This window comes from Trachypithecus francoisi, unplaced genomic scaffold (assembly GCF_009764315.1).
Source record: "Trachypithecus francoisi isolate TF-2019V2 unplaced genomic scaffold, Tfra_2.0 Contig01436, whole genome shotgun sequence".
NCBI lineage: Eukaryota > Metazoa > Chordata > Mammalia > Primates > Cercopithecidae > Trachypithecus > Trachypithecus francoisi.
The window spans coordinates 2,463,018-2,482,637 of NW_022681430.1; the positions used below are offsets into that span (position 1 = coordinate 2,463,018).

A 19,620-nucleotide genomic window follows, 5' to 3' on the forward strand; every position below is an offset into this window, starting at 1 on the left:
ATGGTGAAACCCCATCTCTACTAAAAACACATAAAGTAGCCGGGTATGGTGGCGCATGCATGTAATCCCAGCTACTTAAGAGGCTGAGGCAGGAGAATTGCTTGAACTGGGGAGGCAGAAGTTGCAGTGGGCCAAGATAGCGCCACTGAATTCCAGCCTGGGTGACAGAGTGAGACTCCATCTCAAAATAAATAAATACATAAATAAATAAAAGTATCTATTGAGGGCTTACTTTGTGCCAGGCACTATACTAGACCTACAGATAATGGAAAGAGAACCATCCTTCCAGTGCTCATTGCAGAATTATCCTAGAAATAAAGGAACATTGATTAAATGTTTCCTCAAGTCTCTCACTGACTGTGTCTTCACCCCTGTCCCAATCAGCTCCACCCCACCCCAGTCGGATATTCTGGTGCGACCCAGTGCGACCTCCATCTCCTGGAAAAGCCTGTTGTCAAACACACTGACCCCTAAGTATGTGGCCTAAAGTATCACCTATCCTAGTGTCATCTATTAATTTTAAAGATGAAGCCATAAGCCTCTCAGTGAAAATGACAAAGATGTGATTCAAGAGCAAGAATAGAACTTGGAGATCGTTCTGACCCAGTGATCATTCACTTTATAGAAAAGGGAACAGCCAGAGCTCAAACTCAGATATCCCCTTCCCTGTTCACGTCACCCCTGTACTCTGTGGCTGAGTTCTGGGCCCTAAAATGAGTCTGACTGGCAAGGGTTCAGCTTCAGCCAACGCAGGAGCCTGGTACTCCTTAAACCATACCATATAGAAAGTCTTTTTCCTGACAATTCTGGTGGCTACCTGGGACTCCTTGCCTCTCTGTCCTTCATAATTTTTCTTCCTCCTATTCCTAAGAATCAAGAATTCTTACATCTAGTATTAAAATTCAGCTCTGTTTAACCCTCACCCTTGGCTAACAGATCTTTGCAGAGGAAGGAGGGTCCCCTACCGCAATTCAGGGTGACACTCTCTCAGTCATGACACTCTAGAGGTAAGAGAAGGCGTAGACACCCTGGGGGGCAGGACTAGCAACATGGCTTTCCAGAATCCCTTGCTTTTGATGGGCTCTGCGTTAATGGCCGGAAGAAAACATGACTAAATCTTAACAGTGGTTACTTCTCCTATGATAATTATTATTTCTCTCCTTTTTTAAAAAATAATTTTTGCACTTTCCAGTTTTTCTTGAAGCGAAGAAATAATTATTATTACATATATATGTGCATATGTAGTATGTGTATATATGTGTGTATGTGTATATGTGTATCAGTAAAAGTAAAAGATGGAACTTTTAAGAATACCAAGGCATAGGATTTTCCTTACTAAGAGAGGCAGAAAGAATAGATGATCTCAGCTTCCTGAAGTGAATATTTTAAAGTGTTTAGATATTTAATATCACTGTTTAATGACTATAACAACAAAGAAAAAGATTAATTTTGTGGTGTTAACACATAAGGTTTAAAAATTCACCTGCAGATACAGTTTTTCCTGGAATCCATTACAAAGATAAGTATATAAAAATATTAGTAACTACATGTGTTAATTCTCACAATAAGTGAAATTCATACCCTTTACTCAGTTTTGCAGATGTCAAAACAGAAACCCAGAGAGGTTAAATTAAGTTGGCTAAGGACACATTCCAAAGAGTGATGACGTTCAAATTTAATCCCTGGTGGATTTGGATGAAGTTGGCACTTAAACCACTACACTACACTAAGTGATGCAGGAAAGAATAGCTACAACCAGTTTTACAAACACATAGCACATATAGCAACGAAAGCTTCTGTTGAGGAAAAGTTAATAATAATATTAAGTCACTACTCTGTGAAGCTGGGAGTGGGATGAAGGCAGAACTGCGAAAATTTTATCCAGGTATTTTGCTTTCTGGTGGCAAAACTCAACGCAGAGGTGGAATCTGAAGAATCAAATAATCCTAATATCAACCCTAAAATAACCTTAACTCTAACCCACAAAGTGCTATCTCAGTCTCTCTAGCTGTTTAAATTCCCTGATAAACACCAGATTTCATTCTATTTACCCTGTTTTTATGATTAAATGCTGAGGAGGTTTCAGGGAGCGTTGCGTGACTTGCCCTTTTTTTTCCTGTTGCCCCTGGTCCCAATGCTCTCAGCAGCTCTCTCCTGCAGGGAATCTCCCTAAAGCCCTCAGATGCCCATGATGATTTGTGGAGGCAACAGGCCCTCATCACAGCTGACTTTAAGCTGGGGCAAAGAACCATAGCAGTGGCTTCAAGCCTGGACAACCTTGTAGTCCCAATCTCCATAGAGGGTGAGGGCCTGAAACTGCATGGGCATTTTTTAGAAAACAGGCAGCTCCCTCCTGCAGGAGATCTTGTGAAAGACATTTGCATGATCTGACCACTCAGGCCCTGGAGTTCGGGCCGTGACAGTAATTCCTAATCTAATCCTGTAGGGAGCTTTGGAAGTTGAAGAATGCAGCCAAATGATTGATTTTGAATGACTGAACCCTCACTGGACAGAACCATACTTATTTACAAGTACTAAGTAACAGGATCCTTTCAAAAAGTCAACTCTATTCTTTGTTTCTTCTGATTATAAAATAATAATATATGCTTGATGATAAAAACTCACAACATAAATATGTATTTACATAGAAAAGTGAAAGATTCCAGTAACCATACGCCAAGATACGACCTCAATCAACAGTTTTTATATCTTCTGATAGAGTTTTCTTTGTGTATCCACAGACATCTATCTGTCCTTCTTGCTCCAGAGAGATGACACTCTATACTTAGGTATCACTTCATATTAAATCATAGAGACCTACCTCATTTTTAAAATCTCCTACAAAATATTCCATGTTACATATGGACCATCGTTTATTTACATAATCCTTTATATATATCTTTTTTTTTTTTTGAAACAGGATCTCACTGTGTCACCCAGGCTGGAGTGCAGTGGTGCAATCATGACTCATTGCAGCCTCAAGTTCTGAGCTCAAGCCATCCTCCCACCTCAGCCTCCCAGAGTAGCTAGGACCACAGGCACACAGCACTCCCAGCTAATTTTTGTATTTTTTGCAGACACAGGATTTTGCCATGTTGCCCAGGCTGGCCTCGAACTCCTGACCTCAGGTGATCCATCCACCGCTGCCTCCCAAAGTGCTGGGATTACGGGCGTGAGCCACCGCACCCTGGCAACCTGTTATATTTTTTGCAGAATAATTCTCAGGCTCTGTCAACATTGCTTTCCTAAGTCGTTCTCTGCCCAAATCCCACTGCCTGCTTTACTTTTATCCAAATGTACCCTGATGTCACTGGGACCTCCCAGAGACTTAGGGAAGCTGTCTGAACTCCAGCTCCCCGGCCTTGGGTGTCTGGAAGCCCTGCTCTCATGTCTGAATCTTACTTCCTCTTGATTCTGCTTCTCTTAGTGAATCCAGGCAGACTTCTCATGCCCATCACTCACCAAACCTAGACATGAAGCTTCATCCTTTCTCCTCTAAGAGCAGTCCATTGTGGGCAAGGATTTCATTGAATTTTTGGTAGCGAAGCAGCAAAGGGTTGACACTGGATTCAGCGAATCCACCCACCATTTCTCCCTCTGACTCCCCTGCCTCCCCAACCCTTTGGTTCCCAAGGCAAGAGCCTCTGTCACAAGAAGTTGTCAGGAAATGTAATGCCTCATCCCACAGCCCATCAGGCCAGCCTGTCTTTCTCAGCCCCATCTTGCAGTTCTGGTGAATTAGAAGCCCTCCATCTTGTCATGCAAAAATACTGCCTCTCCATTCTGGAAGCCCCGTAGCTCCGAGTCTGCAGCTCTGTTTTGCCATCTGTTCTGTGGGTATCTTGCACGTGGATCGTGTGAGGGCTAAAGCTCTGCTCCTTTGGGTAGGAAGTAGAACTTCCAGATTCACCCATTGTTTAAAAGAATCCCACAGGGTAGGTGGCTTAAACCTGTAATCCCAGCACGTTGGGAGGAAGAGGCGTGAGGATAGCTTGAGCCCAAGAGTTCAAGACAAGCCTGAGCAACATAGCAAGACCCTGTCTCTACAAATAAAAAAAACTTAGTTGGGCATGGTGGCACACACCTGTTGTCCCAGCTACTGGAGAAGCTGAGCCCAGAGGATCACTCGAGCCAGGGAGGTTGAGGCTGCAGTGAGCTGTGATCGCGCCGCTATATTCCAGCCTGGGCAACAAAGTGAGACCCTGTCTCAAAAAAAAAAAAAAAAAAAGAATTCCCCTCGGACAGTAAGACAAGCACAGTGCCTTTTCCTGTGTAGCCCTATTGGCAGTAGTAATTCAGGATTTGACTGCTTAATCATTGCGTACCCACTGTCCTGTGACTCAACCTCCTCTAAATTTATGCCCTGCAGCCAGTTGCAGTTTTTGCCAGCTTCAGAGGAAGGGACATCCACTTAGAAGTTAGTAAGATAACTTTAAGCCACATTATGCCAGAAAATAAACTGAGACACATAACATGGGGAGTGACTCTGGACTGGTCCAAGACATCAGAAAATCTCTTCATTCAAACACCAGTCAGTAAGATGAATTATGGAGACATTCTCTTGAATAGTCTTCCTCAGTGGCATTTTGTTAATTTTGCTGTATGTGGACAGCCATAGCAGCTCATTCGTATGGTCTGTTTCTAAACGTTGTTTCTTGGACAATGTACATACAGAAGCCATTCTCCTCTTCTGACGCCAGCCACTCTACTGAGAGTAGTACAGATGACTGCACCATCCTTGATTATCTCATTTTCTTTTTCCAATAATCTTATGAGATAAGGTATTATTATCTTCACTTAAAAATGAAACAACTGAATTTCCAAGAAGATACATTACCAAAGTCACACAACCAGTAAATGCTGGAGTCAGGATTCAAACGTAGCTCAGAATCACTCCAAAAGCCATGCTCTTTGTCACAATTGGACCACCATTGAGAATGGAACGTTCTGACTCAGTTCCTATTCTTACATTCCAAGGTTCATTGAGAACCATTTAAACTAGTAGTAATTTCTAAAACCCAGAAAAACAACGTAACTAACTCAAAAATAAGTTCTAAAAGTCTTGAATGTTTGCACTTGAGAAATCTTATATTTAATTAGTGGAGGTAGAAGACATAGACTTTTGAGAATGTTTTAAAGGGAAGTCGAGAGAATTTTCAAGGGTTTAGAGGCTAATGGTATGGGCTCTTTACTTTTAGTTTAGTTTTTTATTTTTATTGCGAAAAAAAAAACCTCTAAGAAAAGTTTATAACGTGTGTATATATATATATGGTGCTGGTAAAAAATAGAAAATTACACTACCTGGTGACCTTCCCCGGTCATACAGCATTAGCACTATGCTATATTTGTGTACTAGGGACACATTTCCCTTTCCTTGGCATTATCAGGACAATTTTTTACTCATTAACCTTGATTAGAATCATTCTAGTGATTTGTGGAAGAACAAATAGAAAGGGAAAGGGAAAATCATTCTTGTGATCACAGGAAAAGAACCAGAAGAAGGAGAAAGAGGGAGATGATTAAAGAGAATGGTTGGATAGGTATTTATAAGAAAACTTTTTTCTGAGGTGGAATGAATGGAACTAGAAAGGAAAAGGCCGCGTGGGCTTCAGAAAGGAGAAAGGATGTGCTGGGGAAGGGATAGAGCTATTGGCACTGTGGGTTGGAGGTTTGGCTGCTCTCCGGAGCAAGCAAGGAGGAAGGGGCAGCCCAGGCGGGAGGAGAGGGGGCATTTTGGAGATGGACACTCACCAGCTTGGTTAGTCATCATTTGGGAGATATCCCCTAGACTGAGTGTCCAAGAGTGTGACTCTCCCGTGTTCTGTTCTAAATGGAAAGATCAATGCCCAGGAATCGTTGTTGTTTTTAACCAACATAAAGTGTTGTTTAAATATTGAGTGCGCCTGTAATCCCAGCACTTTGGGAGGCCGAGGCGGGTGGATCACTGAAGCTCAGGAGTTCATGAAGCTCAGGAGTTCAAGACCAGCCTGGCCAACATGATGAAACCCTGTCTCTACTAAAAATACAACAATTAGCTGGGTGTGGTGGTGGGCACCTGTAATCCCAGCTATGGGGGGCTAAGGCAGGAAAATCACTTGAATTCAGGAGGCAGAGGTTTCAGTGAGCTGAGGTCACACCACTTCACTCCAGCCTGGGTGACAGAGCGAGACTCTTGTCTCAAGAAATAAAAATAAAAATAAAAATAAATAAATACGGAGTGGGTGTTGAAGTGAACAGGTTAGGAACTGAAAGGACAACAGCAGGAATCTGAATAGTATTTCAGAAGTAGAAAAAGGACCACAAGTCATTTAGTAGGCTGGAAATGACAAAAGAGACTCATAACTAAACTTTATCAGTAAATTCCTTTGTTTAATTTATGACTACAGCTTACATCACTTTTTTTTTTTTTCCAGGAGCCTTGCAAACAACAATCTTCAGACACTCCCAAAAGATATTTTCAAGGGCCTGGATTCTTTAACAAATGTGTAAGAGGACCTAAGAAATCACTGAACAATTAATTAATTTGCAGTCATTAACAAGGAAGCCTGGTATTGATTATTAGAATTTTTAATTGGCTTTTAAATTAAAATTAGGATTTGTAAATCTGAATTTTAACTGGCCAAAAATTTAAATTTACATAGACTAACATTTGAATCTTCTGTGGTATTTATCATTGGAAATTCTGAATATATGGCACCCAGGCATTCCTTTGACAAAGTGTGTGTCTATATGGCAGGAAGCAACGGTAAGGGACTTTGACAGGGTGGGAAGAGACCCGGCTAGAAATTTCAAGATCCCTTTTTTCTCATGAGGTTCAGGAAATAGGGCTACAAAGGGAAAACATAAAGGAGTCTGGGAAACTGACAGAATAAAGATGAAAGGTTACACCCTTGGGTTGGTCAGTCAACAGAGAAATGGAGCAGGAAGTGGGGGAAGGGAGAAAAGTTTGCCTTTTTTCTCATTAGACTGAACAACAACTCTAAGCTTAATCCCCAGGAATTTGGCGTAAGCCCCAGGAAGGGAATGAATTTAATTATTTTTGACCCTTTTTCAAACAAAAGAGCTTTCAAACTTTGACTTTTAAGCCTCCGAGTGAAAGATCTTTGCAAGGAATTTGTATATTTTGCTGTAAGCAAAGCAAGTAATATATGCCTAAACCTCTCAAAAGCAATTCAGCTTCATTATTTGCCTTCCAGAACATTAGAAAGGTATTTAAATGTCATAAGGTGGAATACAGGAACAAATGAAAGGATATATGAAAACAAAAGCTTTTTTAAAAAAGTATTCAGGTACTTTGCTGTAGACTATATATTCAAAACAACTTTTCTCCAATAACAAACAAAAAGAAAATCTGAGTCAAGTACTTTTTTCCAAGCCCAGTATTTAACTTCAAATCAGTAGCCTAATGAAAAACTTTCTTTGTTCCTTGCAGTATTTCCCCAGCCCCTCCTCCATGTCTATTACCCCAATTCCTGAATGATGGTTTAATTCCAGGAGAATGCCCAAATCAGGATTCATCCAAGAGAGTCCTGGACAGACCATAGTTATCTTCTCTGGTTTACAGTAGCCTGAAAGGTTGCCACTCATTAGTGTGGGTCAGGGTTCTCCTGGGAGACTAGGTCAGTTCTGGAAGTGTCTTGGAAGTTAGAACACACTCCATGGGTGACGTGGGATGTAGCTTGTTGGGGATCCTTTATCCCATTTTTGTGTCAGTCTATACCCTACACTAGTGAAAAACAAAACAAAAAAATATTGAAATTGGCTCAGTCTCCAGGGAATCCCAAGATGGGTTTAGCCTTTTGGACCTACTCTAATATGCCCAAATCAAGAATTATCTTAGAAGTACAAAGATCCATGCCAACTTGCCTTTTAGTGGATTTCTTGGCTTTCTTGAAAGTATCCTCTAAAAAACATTTTTAAATGTTTGGGCGTTTAAAAATTATTTATGTGCGGTGTGAAGAGTAGGCAGCACCTATCTTAAGAATTCTGTGTGACCAGGAAAGGAGGTGGAATTCCTGAACAGAAGCAATGCAAATACACAGAGAACTTGGTGAGTTGGGGTCATATGTGGAAATGTAAATGGTCTATGCTGTATAACTTATTACAGGCATGAGCGATTGTATGTCTGTGGTAACTCTGCTGTGTCAAAGTCATTTCCTATTTAAACTGAATTTGTAGACCACAGAAGAGGATCAGGATTAATTATGTCTGTGAGGAAGAAGAAAAGCAAACAGCTCACTTGATTTAATTAAATACATTACAGTAATCACTACATTCTGTCCTTTAGACCTGTGCTGTCCAATAGGGTAGCCACCAGACACCTATGGTCACTGAGCACCTAAAATGTGCTCCTAGTACAACTGAGAGACTGAATTTTAAATTTTACTTAATTTTTTAACAGTTAAATTTAAATTTAAAAGCTGATTCTCAGTTCAATTATTGGAAAATGTTAAGTATGTTTGGAACAATTTGGGTATATACATCTATTTTTTTAATTATGAATTTTATGACATCTAAATATAGATCACCTATTTCTGGTAAAATTTAGCATCTGAATTAAGATATATAAAATACACACTGGACTTCAAAGACTTAGTATAAAAAAGGAATGTAAAATATCTCAATAATGTTTATATTGATGATGTGTCAAAATGATTATCTTTTGTATGTATTGGGTTAAATAAAACATATTATTAAAATGAATTATACCTGCTTCTTTTTACTTTTTTAATGTGGCTATAGAAAATTTTAAATTACATTTATGGTTCATATACTGTTTTTATTGACAGCACAGCCCTAGACTAAGCCACTTGGGGATCCAAGAGGGAGTAGGTGATGAGGTTCCATTGACTGGGCAGTCTTCAAGTGTGCATGGTGCTAACTCTCTGAGCCCAAAGTGAGTGGTCAGTCAGGTTCCAGGCAGGTTATAGGGCAGGATGTAAAGCCGGGTAAGGTCATTCTGCACATGTTAATTGTTCATGTAGAACTCTCTCCTGTGTGGGTAGGGCCCTTGTACAGCAAAAGCAGCTGAAGTTTGTCTTTCAGGGACCTGAGGGGTAATTCATTTAATTGTGACTGTAAACTGAAATGGCTAGTGGAATGGCTTGGCCACACCAATGCAACTGTTGAAGACATCTACTGTGAAGGCCCCCCAGAATACAAGAAGCGCAAAATCAATAGCCTCTCCTCCAAGGATTTCGATTGCATCATTACAGGTAATGTACTCATCATTCCACCTCATAATATTAAAATAAGAGCTACCTTTTTTTTCATATGCAGAAACTGATATTTTTTATATCTTAAAAACCAGCTGAGCAATTTAATTTTTAAAAAATTATGAACCATTGACAATGCTTCATGCGTTTAAAAGAAAAGTAAAATGGCCATTTTACTATTCTCTGAAATACATGTATTTCTTATGAATATTTGAGATCCAGCCAAGGAAAGAGGTATTAGCTCACAGTTATTTATCATTTCCTCTTTTTGCAGAATTTGCAAAGTCTCAAGACCTGCCTTATCAATCATTGTCCATAGACACTTTTTCTTATTTGAATGATGAGTATGTAGTCATCGCTCAGCCTTTTACTGGAAAATGCATTTTCCTTGAATGGGACCATGTGGAAAAGACCTTCCGGAATTATGACAACATTACAGGTATGAAAAGCCCAATAATATTTTGAGTGGGAAGTTAAATAGCTTCAGCCAAGGGCAACAAGGAAAGATGAGTGGTATAGGGGAATGCTTTAGCAGACCTAAAGTCATTTGAATTCCAACTCTACCATTTGCTAAATGACCTGGAATTGTTCTCTAAGCCATAATTTCCCCACTTGTAAAACGGGAATAATATTAATACTTAACTCACAGGGTTGTTAATAAGATCATGTGAACACATATTCAAGAAACTTAGCATAGGGTCTAGTATAATACATAAACAGTAAATATTTGATTATTTTTCTTCAAAGAAAAGTATTGGATGGTGAATCAGAAGTTCTAGTCCAGGTTCTGCCACAGTCTCTTTGGGCGAGCCGCTCATACTCACGGATACCCCCCAACCCCTTTTTCTTAACTATAAGATAAGAAGGTTATTTTAGATCAATAAGTCTCAAACTTTGTTGCACAAACATTTCTTCTACAAAATGTTAATGTATGCCTTGTAACAAAAAAGATTTTGTGGTTCAATAAATTCGTGAACTATATCTTGGTCTTGTAGATTCGTAATACATACATCTGTGAATCTGAGAAGTCCTGCAGTGAGGAAATTTTTCCCGTATTTTTCACCCTTGATTTGGCCATGGAATCTAATTCTTTCTTTTTCTTTTTTTTTTTTTTGAGATGGAGTCTCACTCTGTTGCCCTGGCTGGAGTGCAGTGGCATGATCTGGGGTCACTGAAACCTCAGCCTCCTGGGTTCAAGCAATTCTTGTCCTTCAGCCTCCCAAGTAGCTGGGACTACAGGCATGTGCCACCATGCCCCAATAATTTTTGTAGTTTTAGTAGAGATGGAGTTTTGCCAAGTTGGTCAGGCTGGTTTCAAACTCCTGGCCTCAAGTGATCCACCCACCTCGGCCTCCCAAAGGTCTGGGATTATAGGAGTGAACCACCTTGCCTGGCCTTACTTAGCTGATCTCTTAAATTTCTTTCCCATTTTAATACTTTTTAAAATTATAAGTCATTAATTAGAACATAGGGCTCCCTCTACAATTTTTAATATCAGCTTTAGCTTCTAATACCATTAAATCTGCTCTCAAGAGCACTCACATCTCCCCATAAAAGGCAACCCTTTAGATAAGGCATGAAGGGTCATGATAGATTTTGCTGGTAGCCATCACCCTCATTGCTCAAAGGACCAAGACAGGTCCAGGGCTTGCTCAAGGCTGGGGTTGCTTAAATAAAGGGATCCCTTCCAAACTGAGACCATTTTAGAATCTAAAAGAAACTCCTTTCTTTTAGAATCCTCCTTTCTGAAGGAAGAAGGTCATGGTTCCCTAGGCCCCTGTAAGTTTTCCAGCGGACTATAGCAGGGTTTTGTGCAGTCGAAACAGGCTCTTCTTACTTGTGTATGGTTCATCAATTTCTTTGAATGGCTGTTTAGATGAGCACTTACAAGAGAAATAAATCATACATCTGCAAACTTTCAGAGGGCACCTCACAGCTCATCTTGTCTAGGATGATGTCTTAGTCCCTTCCTGCTGCTGTAACAAAAAAATACCTTGACTGGGTAATTTATAAGAACAGAAATTTATTCTCATAGTTCTGGAGGCTGGGAACTCCATGATCAAGGCACCAGGAGATTTAGGGTCTGGTGAGCGCTCACTCTCTGCTTCAAAGACGGTGCCTTCTCTATGTCCTAACGTGGCAGAAGGGCAAAAAAAGATCTAACAGACTCGTTCAAGCCCTTTTCCAAGGGCACTAATTCCATTCATGAGTGTGGAGTCCTCATGATCTAATCACCTCCTAGACACCCCACTTCTTAATACTATTACACTGGGGATTAAACTACAACATAAATTTTGGAGGGACACAAACATTCCAACCATAGCAGATGACAAATATGTGTCCCATACTCAGTCATTATCCCTTCCTTCACTCTAGACAGGCACCACTAATCTATCATGGTAATCGTTCATGTAGAGTGCAGACACCGCCACAGAATCCTTCTCAACACAGTTCCCCAGGCAATCACGCTCAATGAGCCAATCAGTATTGGCACGTGTTGGAATCTGGTGGCCATCCTTAATCTAGTCTAAAGTCTCATTGTACAGAAAAGAAAACTGAGCCTCAGAGAAGTTAAATGATTTTCTTAAGATCATACAATCAGTTTAGCCCTGAAAAGAGTCACAAAGAAAACTACCTTGCCTATGGATGAAACCAATTAGTAGAAAGAGTTAATGTAGAACTTTCTGCCCCGCACTAGAGCTATAGTCAGCAGAGGCCTAAAGCCCAGATTTGCCCAGCTGTCTCTGGATTTTCTAGAGCCAAACTCCTTCTGTGAGATCAGAATCTCACAGGTCAGATAAATGTCAAAGTCTTCCCCAAAGGATATCAAGCTAGGCCACTGACAGATCCCACATCATTTTCTGTGATTTCCCAAAATAACTTTCAGGAGCATTGCCCATGGCTGACCCCGTCTTTCGATTTTCTTAAACACTCCTCTTCCTTTTCTTCACTCCTGCCACCAGTGACCTAAAGCTCCAGAAAAGTGAAAGGTGGCATCTCCTTTCTTTGCAGGGGAAAGGCAAGTTATTCTAGAGCAGGAAGCAGTTCAGACTTAGAGCAAAACAATTACAGTAGAGCCATGGGCTACCCAGACCACAATGCTAGCCTTTGGTTATCTAAGATCTTAGATAACCCAAATTTGAAGTCCTGGAATAGCTAACTTGTCCCCAGCTTGGGTTAAAAGCGTAGACACACCGGTAGGCCTGGCTTTGAATCCCCAACTCTGCCTTCTGCTACCAAAACAGCCTCTGTGAGCTTCAGTTTACTCATGTGGAAAAAGAGATAATATTTATCTCTTAAGATTGTTGGGAAAATTAATGAGGTAAATTGAGAAAGCACATAACAGATGTTCAGTAAACAGTAGTTTTCATTAGAATTATGATTAACTCATGATGTGTCAGGGAAAGTAATGCTTTCTTTCTGCAAGAAATAAGAGAACACTCGGGCCATAGCTGTGTGTCCTGAATGTCTAAAGCAGGCTGGATATGACGTTAACAACTCAATTGTTGGTAACAAGGCCCCATGAGGCACAAAGGCACAGAACTTCAGGACACTGCTGCCATTGGGTTTTGGAGACCAGCCTTGCCTAATCAACCAAGGAGATCTCTTGTTTCAGGCTGATTTGGGTGGAAGTTGTATGGCCCCAGCCTGCATGTTTACATGCTCCAAAAGAGGATGGCCACACAACTAACCTCTCCTTTGTCTTTTCCCAGGCACATCCACTGTAGTGTGCAAGCCTATAGTCATTGAAACTCAGCTCTATGTTATTGTGGCCCAGCTGTTTGGTGGCTCTCACATCTATAAACGAGACAGTTTTGCAAATAAATTCATAAAAATCCAGGATATTGAAATTCTCAAAATCCGAAAACCCAATGACATTGAAACATTCAAGATTGAAAACAACTGGTACTTTGTTGTTGCTGACAGTTCAAAAGCTGGTTTTACTACCATTTACAAATGGAACGGAAACGGATTCTACTCCCATCAATCCTTACACGCGTGGTACAGGGACACTGATGTGGAATATCTAGAAATAGTCAGAACACCTCAGACACTCAGAACGCCTCATTTAATTCTGTCCAGTAGTTCCCAGCGTCCTGTAATTTATCAGTGGAACAAAGCAACACAATTATTCACTAACCAAACTGACATTCCTAACATGGAGGATGTGTACGCAGTGAAGCACTTCTCAGTGAAAGGGGACGTGTACATTTGCTTGACAAGATTCATTGGTGATTCCAAAGTCATGAAATGGGGAGGCTCCTCATTCCAGGATATTCAGAGGATGCCGTCGCGAGGATCCATGGTGTTCCAGCCTCTTCAGATAAATAATTACCAATATGCAATTCTTGGAAGTGATTACTCCTTTACTCAAGTGTATAACTGGGATGCAGAAAAAGCCAAATTTGTGAAATTTCAGGAATTAAATGTTCAGGCACCAAGATCATTCACACATGTGTCCATTAATAAACGTAATTTTCTTTTTGCTTCCAGTTTTAAGGGAAATACACAGATTTACAAACATGTCATAGTTGACTTAAGCGCATGAGACACCAAATTCTGTGGCTGCCATCAGAAATTTTCTACAGTACATGACCCGGATGAACTCAATGCATGATGACTCTTCTTATCACACTTGCAAATGAATGCCTTTCAAACATTGAGACTGCTAGAACCAAGCACTACCAGTATCTCCATCCTTAACTGTCCAGTCCAGTGATGTGGGAAGTTACCTTTTATAAGACAAAATTTAATTGTGTAACTGTTCTTTGCAGTGAAGATGTGTAAATAAGCGTTTAATGGTATCTGTTACTCCAAAAAGAAATATTAATATGTACTTTTCCATTTATTTATTCATGTGTTCAGAAACAACTGCCAAATAAAATGTTTACATTTTCTTTCATATCCCAAAGGTAATTATTTACAGGAGCTGTTTTATTCTTGTTGTTGGTATGTTGAAGAAATAGTTTTATATAATAGCTTTGTATTTGGATCAAGGATTTACAGTGTGAAGAATGAGTGAAGATAAAATTATGGGTAATCTGATATTGATTACCCATAATTTATGACCAGGTTTATATGTGGCTGGATCAGATGATTTTGAACATTCAAAGGTATTTCCAAAGGTCATGGCCTTTCGGGATAATTTGAGGTGAAATGGTGACAAATTAAAAGAAAGGTAGAGAAATTTGCCTACTACAAGAGGACTGATTGGAAATTAGTGACAGCAAGACCCATCCTTTCCTGACTGATAGCCTCAGCTAAAATCACCACTCAGACAACTTCTAGGAGAAAGTAAAATCAAGAATTAGGATCTCAATACCCTATTTAGGGTCTTTCTAAACGTCTGACAGCTGATAGAGACTGTAACCTTACAGCGTTTGCTGCAAATGTACCTGTCATGAAGGCCTCTTAATCTGACCAAGGATGCTTCACTTCTAGATACAATTTTGATTTGTTATTTACCTGCTGCAGAGTGCCCAAAAGGCTCATACCTGATTTTCTAAATTTCTGCTTCTGGATCACATGGGTCATTAGCACAATGCCTGTGATACAGTAGGCTCTCAAGAAATGCTTTTAAAGAAGCGTGTGTCCTCCTGTTATAATGTAATAATAAACTTTCTGAGGCCTTTTGACCTAATTATTGCCTACCTCCTAAGAATGGGGTATTGTTCAGCAGGGGTGGGGGATTGAGGCAGAATAGGGCATGGACCTTGCCCTCTGAGGCCTTAGAAGACTAACTGGGGTGTTAGAACACAAAAAGCCTACAGAGCAAGCAGTGAGTGCCGAGTACCTTCTAAACTATTCCAGATTTTAAGTATCCTGGGAGTATCAAGATGACTTTCTGGAAGTCTAGGTTCTTGTTTGAACTTAAAGGGAAGATGTAATGTCAAAGGGGGATCATGGCAGAGAAGATATTCCTGGCACGAACTGGTTCTGTGTGCTGCCTTCACGGAGGGGGTCAGAGCTTGCTCCTGCTCATTGTTTGCTGGACTCTTTTGCCATGTAAGTGTGGTCGGGAAGGGCAGACAGCAGCCCCTGGCACACAGTGCATATCTGGAAGACTGGAGGCATCAAAGGTACACACCTACTTACATAGTTTCTGTGAAGCAATTCCCTGGAGAGTTATACACAGGAACCAGATTCCCATATGGGAAAGATAATAGCTCTGACATCAGGATTATGGGAGAGAAGAATACCTCACTCCCAAACTGGCCTTTCCATGTCTTATTTTTTTCAGTTCCCTTTTCCTGTAAGCAGCATCATATGCTATTGGAGAACACCCGCTCTGTACAGACTAGGTTGAACTCCAGCTCTGCCATGTACTGGCCTTGTCCACAGGCCAGTTGCTTAGCCCCTCTGAGCCTCAGTTTCTTGCCCTGTAAAGAGGGACAATAATACCTACTTCCAAAGATAATGGAAGGATTAAATGAGACAGTACATGCACGGCGGATTTTATTTCCCAGATATGACCACAACAATAGCTGCCATCCCATGTGCTCTGTGACAGCCTTTCCCCCATCCCCTCAAGAGGCAGTACCTAGTTCACCTACTCTTAAACGTGAATGAATTGATGACTTGCTCGTAATAGAATGTGGTGGGAATAATATAGTTGATTTCTGAGGCTAGGTCATAAAAATGGTGAAGCTTCTCTCCTACCTTGTAAACTGAGACACTTGATTTTGGAGCTGTGAGCAGCCACCTTCCAAAGTCCTACTAGCCTGAGGCTACTGTTCTGTGATGAAGCCCAGCCCCCATGGAGAAACCACACGTAGGTGCCTTGGTCAACAGACCCAGCCAAGGCCATCCTCAGCCACCGGTTCTGTGAGTGAAGATGCCTCTGGGTGATCCCAGCCCCAGCTGACAAGTCACTACCAGACTTCAGATCTTCCCAGCAGAGGCTCCAGGCATTGCAGAGCAGAGACAAGCCATCCTCACTGTGTCCTGTCCAAATGCCTGACCCACGGACTCTATGAGCGTAATAAAACGGCTTAAATTGTTTTAAATGGCTAAGTTTTTGGGTGATTTGTTATACAACAGCAATAGAATACTTAACATGGAACTGGCACAACTAAGCACTTACCGAGTGATAGTTATTGCTAACAGGCACCCCATACTCAGAATATTGCATACTTTGGGATCATGCTCTACCTTATTATCTTAATGTAATTCTCCATCATTTCATTTTTTAGAGAATAACTCCTTTTTTTTTTTTTAATTTTGAGATGGAGTCTTGCTCAGTCACCCAGGCTGGAGTGAAGTGGCGCCATCTCGACTCACTGCAACCTCCGCCTCCCAGGTTCAAGCGATTCTCCTGCCTCAGCCTCCCAAGTAGCTGGTATTACAGGCGCCTGCTGCCACACCCAGCTTTTTTTTTTCTTTCTTTTTTCTTTTTTGTATTTTTAGTAGAGATGGGGTTTTGCCATGTTGGTCAGGCTGGTCTTGAACTCCTGACCTCAGGTGATCCACTGCCTTGGCCCCCCAAAGTGCTGGGATTACAGACATAAGCCACCATGTCCAGCTGAGAATAGCTCCTTTTAAAAAATACATTATCAGTGTTCTTTGTGCCAGGCATTGTGCTGAATTCAGGAATGCAGAGATTTAAAGACCCAGATTCTGCCCTATTTGTTTTTATTTTTTAATTTTAGGGTTCTGCTGTGTTGCCCAGGTGGTAATGTTGTGGTGCAATCGTAGCTCACTACAGCCTTAAACTCCTGGGCTAAGTGGTCCTCCTGCATAACTGAGATTGCAGGCATGTACCACCACACTCAGCTAATTTTTAAAATTTTTGTAGAGACAGGGTCTTGCTATGTTGCCCAGGTTAATCTCAACTCCTGGCCTCAAGAAATTCTCCCACCTTAGCCTCCCAAAGTGCTGGGATTATAGGTGTGAGCCAAAGCACCCAGCCAGCCCTTCTTGTTTTCAGAAAAGCACTGACTGTTGAAGCTAGCAAACTGACTCTCTAATTTACCTTAAAGCTGGAGACCCAGAGGTGTGTGTGAAGTAAGCTAGCTGAATTAGGACCATCTTCCAACCTGACACTCAGCCCAGTCCTTTCTCCATCACGTGGTGCCACTTTTCAAATATTCACTATCTGATTAGAACTTGGCACGTAGATGGGAAGATTGATGAGGGGTAAAGAGAAGACCAAGAAAATGAATTCAAGAAAGACTGAGGAGGAGGACACAGGTAGGGGACTGAGGAGGAGGACACGGGTAGGGTTCACCTTTGCAGGAAATGACTAGCCTTTTCTGAGAGTTGTCCCCTCTCCCTGTACCCTTCATCTACCCTATACTATTTAACTCTGTCCCCTCTGCAGCCACAGAAGTTTGCACCTGTAATGCGTTCCCAATGTTCACCTGAAATGAACTCCAGGTGTTCGTCCTAGATGCTGGGCTGAGCTCAGCCTGAGCCAAGCTGCACACAGGGAGCACTGGTCTTTGAATGGGAGTTCAAAGAGAAAGAACTCTAAGAGAATTCTGTCTCCTGGATATTTGGAATTAGGACAGCAAAGGCTGAGCCAATTTGCCACAAGCACAGGATCTGTAAGGAGATGAGCCTAAATCAGGCTCCTTAGAGGCAGAGGGATTGATTGAGGGAGTGCTCTCAGGCTACACCTGAAGGGAGTGAGAGGAGCCGCATGGGACAGGGGAAGATGCTATGCAAAGACAGGAAAAGACAGGCTACACCTGATCTAGGGGGCTGTCCAGAGTGTGAATTGTACCATGGAGTGTGTCCTGCCTTGAGGCAAGGAGGATGGACTTTTGCACACCCCCACCCATCTGACAGTCATTGGCCAAGGAGTGTGGGGCAAAACCTTTTGGGCATCTCCAGGAGAGAAGCTTCCAGTTGGTAAAGGATAGTCCTCCAGAGAAGGGTACACATAGGAGCTGTTATTAACGGACACCCACAGCAGCTGCAAGATGAGGACATCAGCCCAGTAAAGGCATCGGGGTGAGATACCAACAGCATCTACCACAGTGATGGTGACTGGGGAGCTGAAGACACCATTTGGGTGCAGCCATGATGGTCCATGTGCCAGAAGAGCTGAGGAAATTGGTCAGAAAGTGAGAATAGAATGACATGAGAGCTCAGAAAGGAGCTGAGATGAGAAACTCCACAGTATGAGGGAGAGCAAGAGAGAGAATAGAGAGAGGAAAGAAGATAGGAAAAGGGTGAGAAAAAGAGGGAGGAAAAGAGGGAACAAGGGAAAGCAAAAAGGAAGAGGAAGTGGGGAGGGAGGGATCGTGAGAGGAAGATGGGGAGGTACAGTGTTCCTGGTTGGGTTATCTGGTAACCAAACTCTGAGAAGTTACTGTACAGACATTAATTAAGGATTCCTCTTGAGGTCATCACCTGGGAAGGAGAAAATGGAAATAGGATTGGATGGAGGGAGGCACTGAACTGTGACAAAATTCTAATAAAAGCCTCAGGCAACCTGGTAGCTGCTCTAACTTGAGACAGCTGAGCTGGGATGTCCCTTCTCAGTTGTCTCAAGTTAGAGCAAGGGGACCAGGTCTTTATATGTATGCAGTCCCCATGCTGGTTAGCCATTGGATGCAGCTCCCTGCCCTTGAATTCCTCAAGGGATGATATGGTTTGGCTGTGTCCCCACCCAGATCTCATCTTGAATTGTAGCTCCCACAATTCCCGTGTGTTGTGGGAGGGACCATGTGGGAGGTAATCGAATCATAGCGGCGGGTCTTTCCCATGCTGTTCTCATGATAGTGAATTGACCTCATGAGATCTGATGGTTTTTATAAAGGGGAGTTCCCCTGCACAAGCTCTCTCTTGCCCCTTGCTCTAATGCCGTAATTCTGAGGCCTCCCCAGCCATCTGAAACTGTGAGTCCGTTATAAATTACCCAGTCTCAGGTATGTCTTTATTAGCATAAAAGTGGACTAATACAAGGGACTTCTATAACCTTCTAACAACAACCCATGCACATATACATTTTGTTTTGTTTCAGCTTAGTTTGAATGGATTTCTGTGCTTGTCCCAATATTATCTCCAACGAATTCAAAATGTTTAGGCATAATTTACTGTAATGTAGATATGACGGTAAGTACTAGATATTTCCATCCTTTTTCTTTCCACAGTTCAGACTGTCTAATTTCTATTGCTCTGTCTTCAAGTTCATTTTCAATCTCAAATGTCTTCAAAACATAATATTATTTCAATCAGATTAATGCTTCTAAACTTTTATGTAAAAATTCCAATGTATGAAAAGTTTTGAACCATCAAAATTTTAAAATTTCCAGTGTATTTTGGACCAATGTATTGTGAACCAATCTTTTTGGAAGTTAAAAAGGAGTTACTAGAAAAACGATCACACATTTGGTTGCTGTGGCAATGTCTCAAGTTCTGTACTTATCCCAAACGGATTCCAAACTCTTCCTGGACT

The 19,620-nt window shown here is 41.4% G+C and overlaps 1 protein-coding gene across 2 annotated transcripts in view; it reads left to right on the plus strand.

Annotated features, from left to right (window-relative positions):
• Nucleotides 1-14,135, plus strand: part of LGI1 (leucine rich glioma inactivated 1) — a 39,825-nt gene extending 25,690 nt beyond the window's left edge. Inside the window, exons 5-8 of one of the 2 annotated variants that reach the window (XM_033224943.1) lie at nucleotides 6,414-6,485; nucleotides 9,046-9,215; nucleotides 9,490-9,654; nucleotides 12,929-14,135. In XM_033224943.1, coding sequence (XP_033080834.1) covers nucleotides 6,414-6,485; nucleotides 9,046-9,215; nucleotides 9,490-9,654; nucleotides 12,929-13,764 — 1,243 coding nt within the window. In that variant the 3' untranslated portion in view covers nucleotides 13,765-14,135. The remainder of the gene's footprint in view (nucleotides 1-6,413; nucleotides 6,486-9,045; nucleotides 9,216-9,489; nucleotides 9,655-12,928) is intronic. The other variant, XM_033224951.1, reaches the window with a different exon arrangement.
• Nucleotides 14,136-19,620: the final 5,485 nt, after the last annotated feature.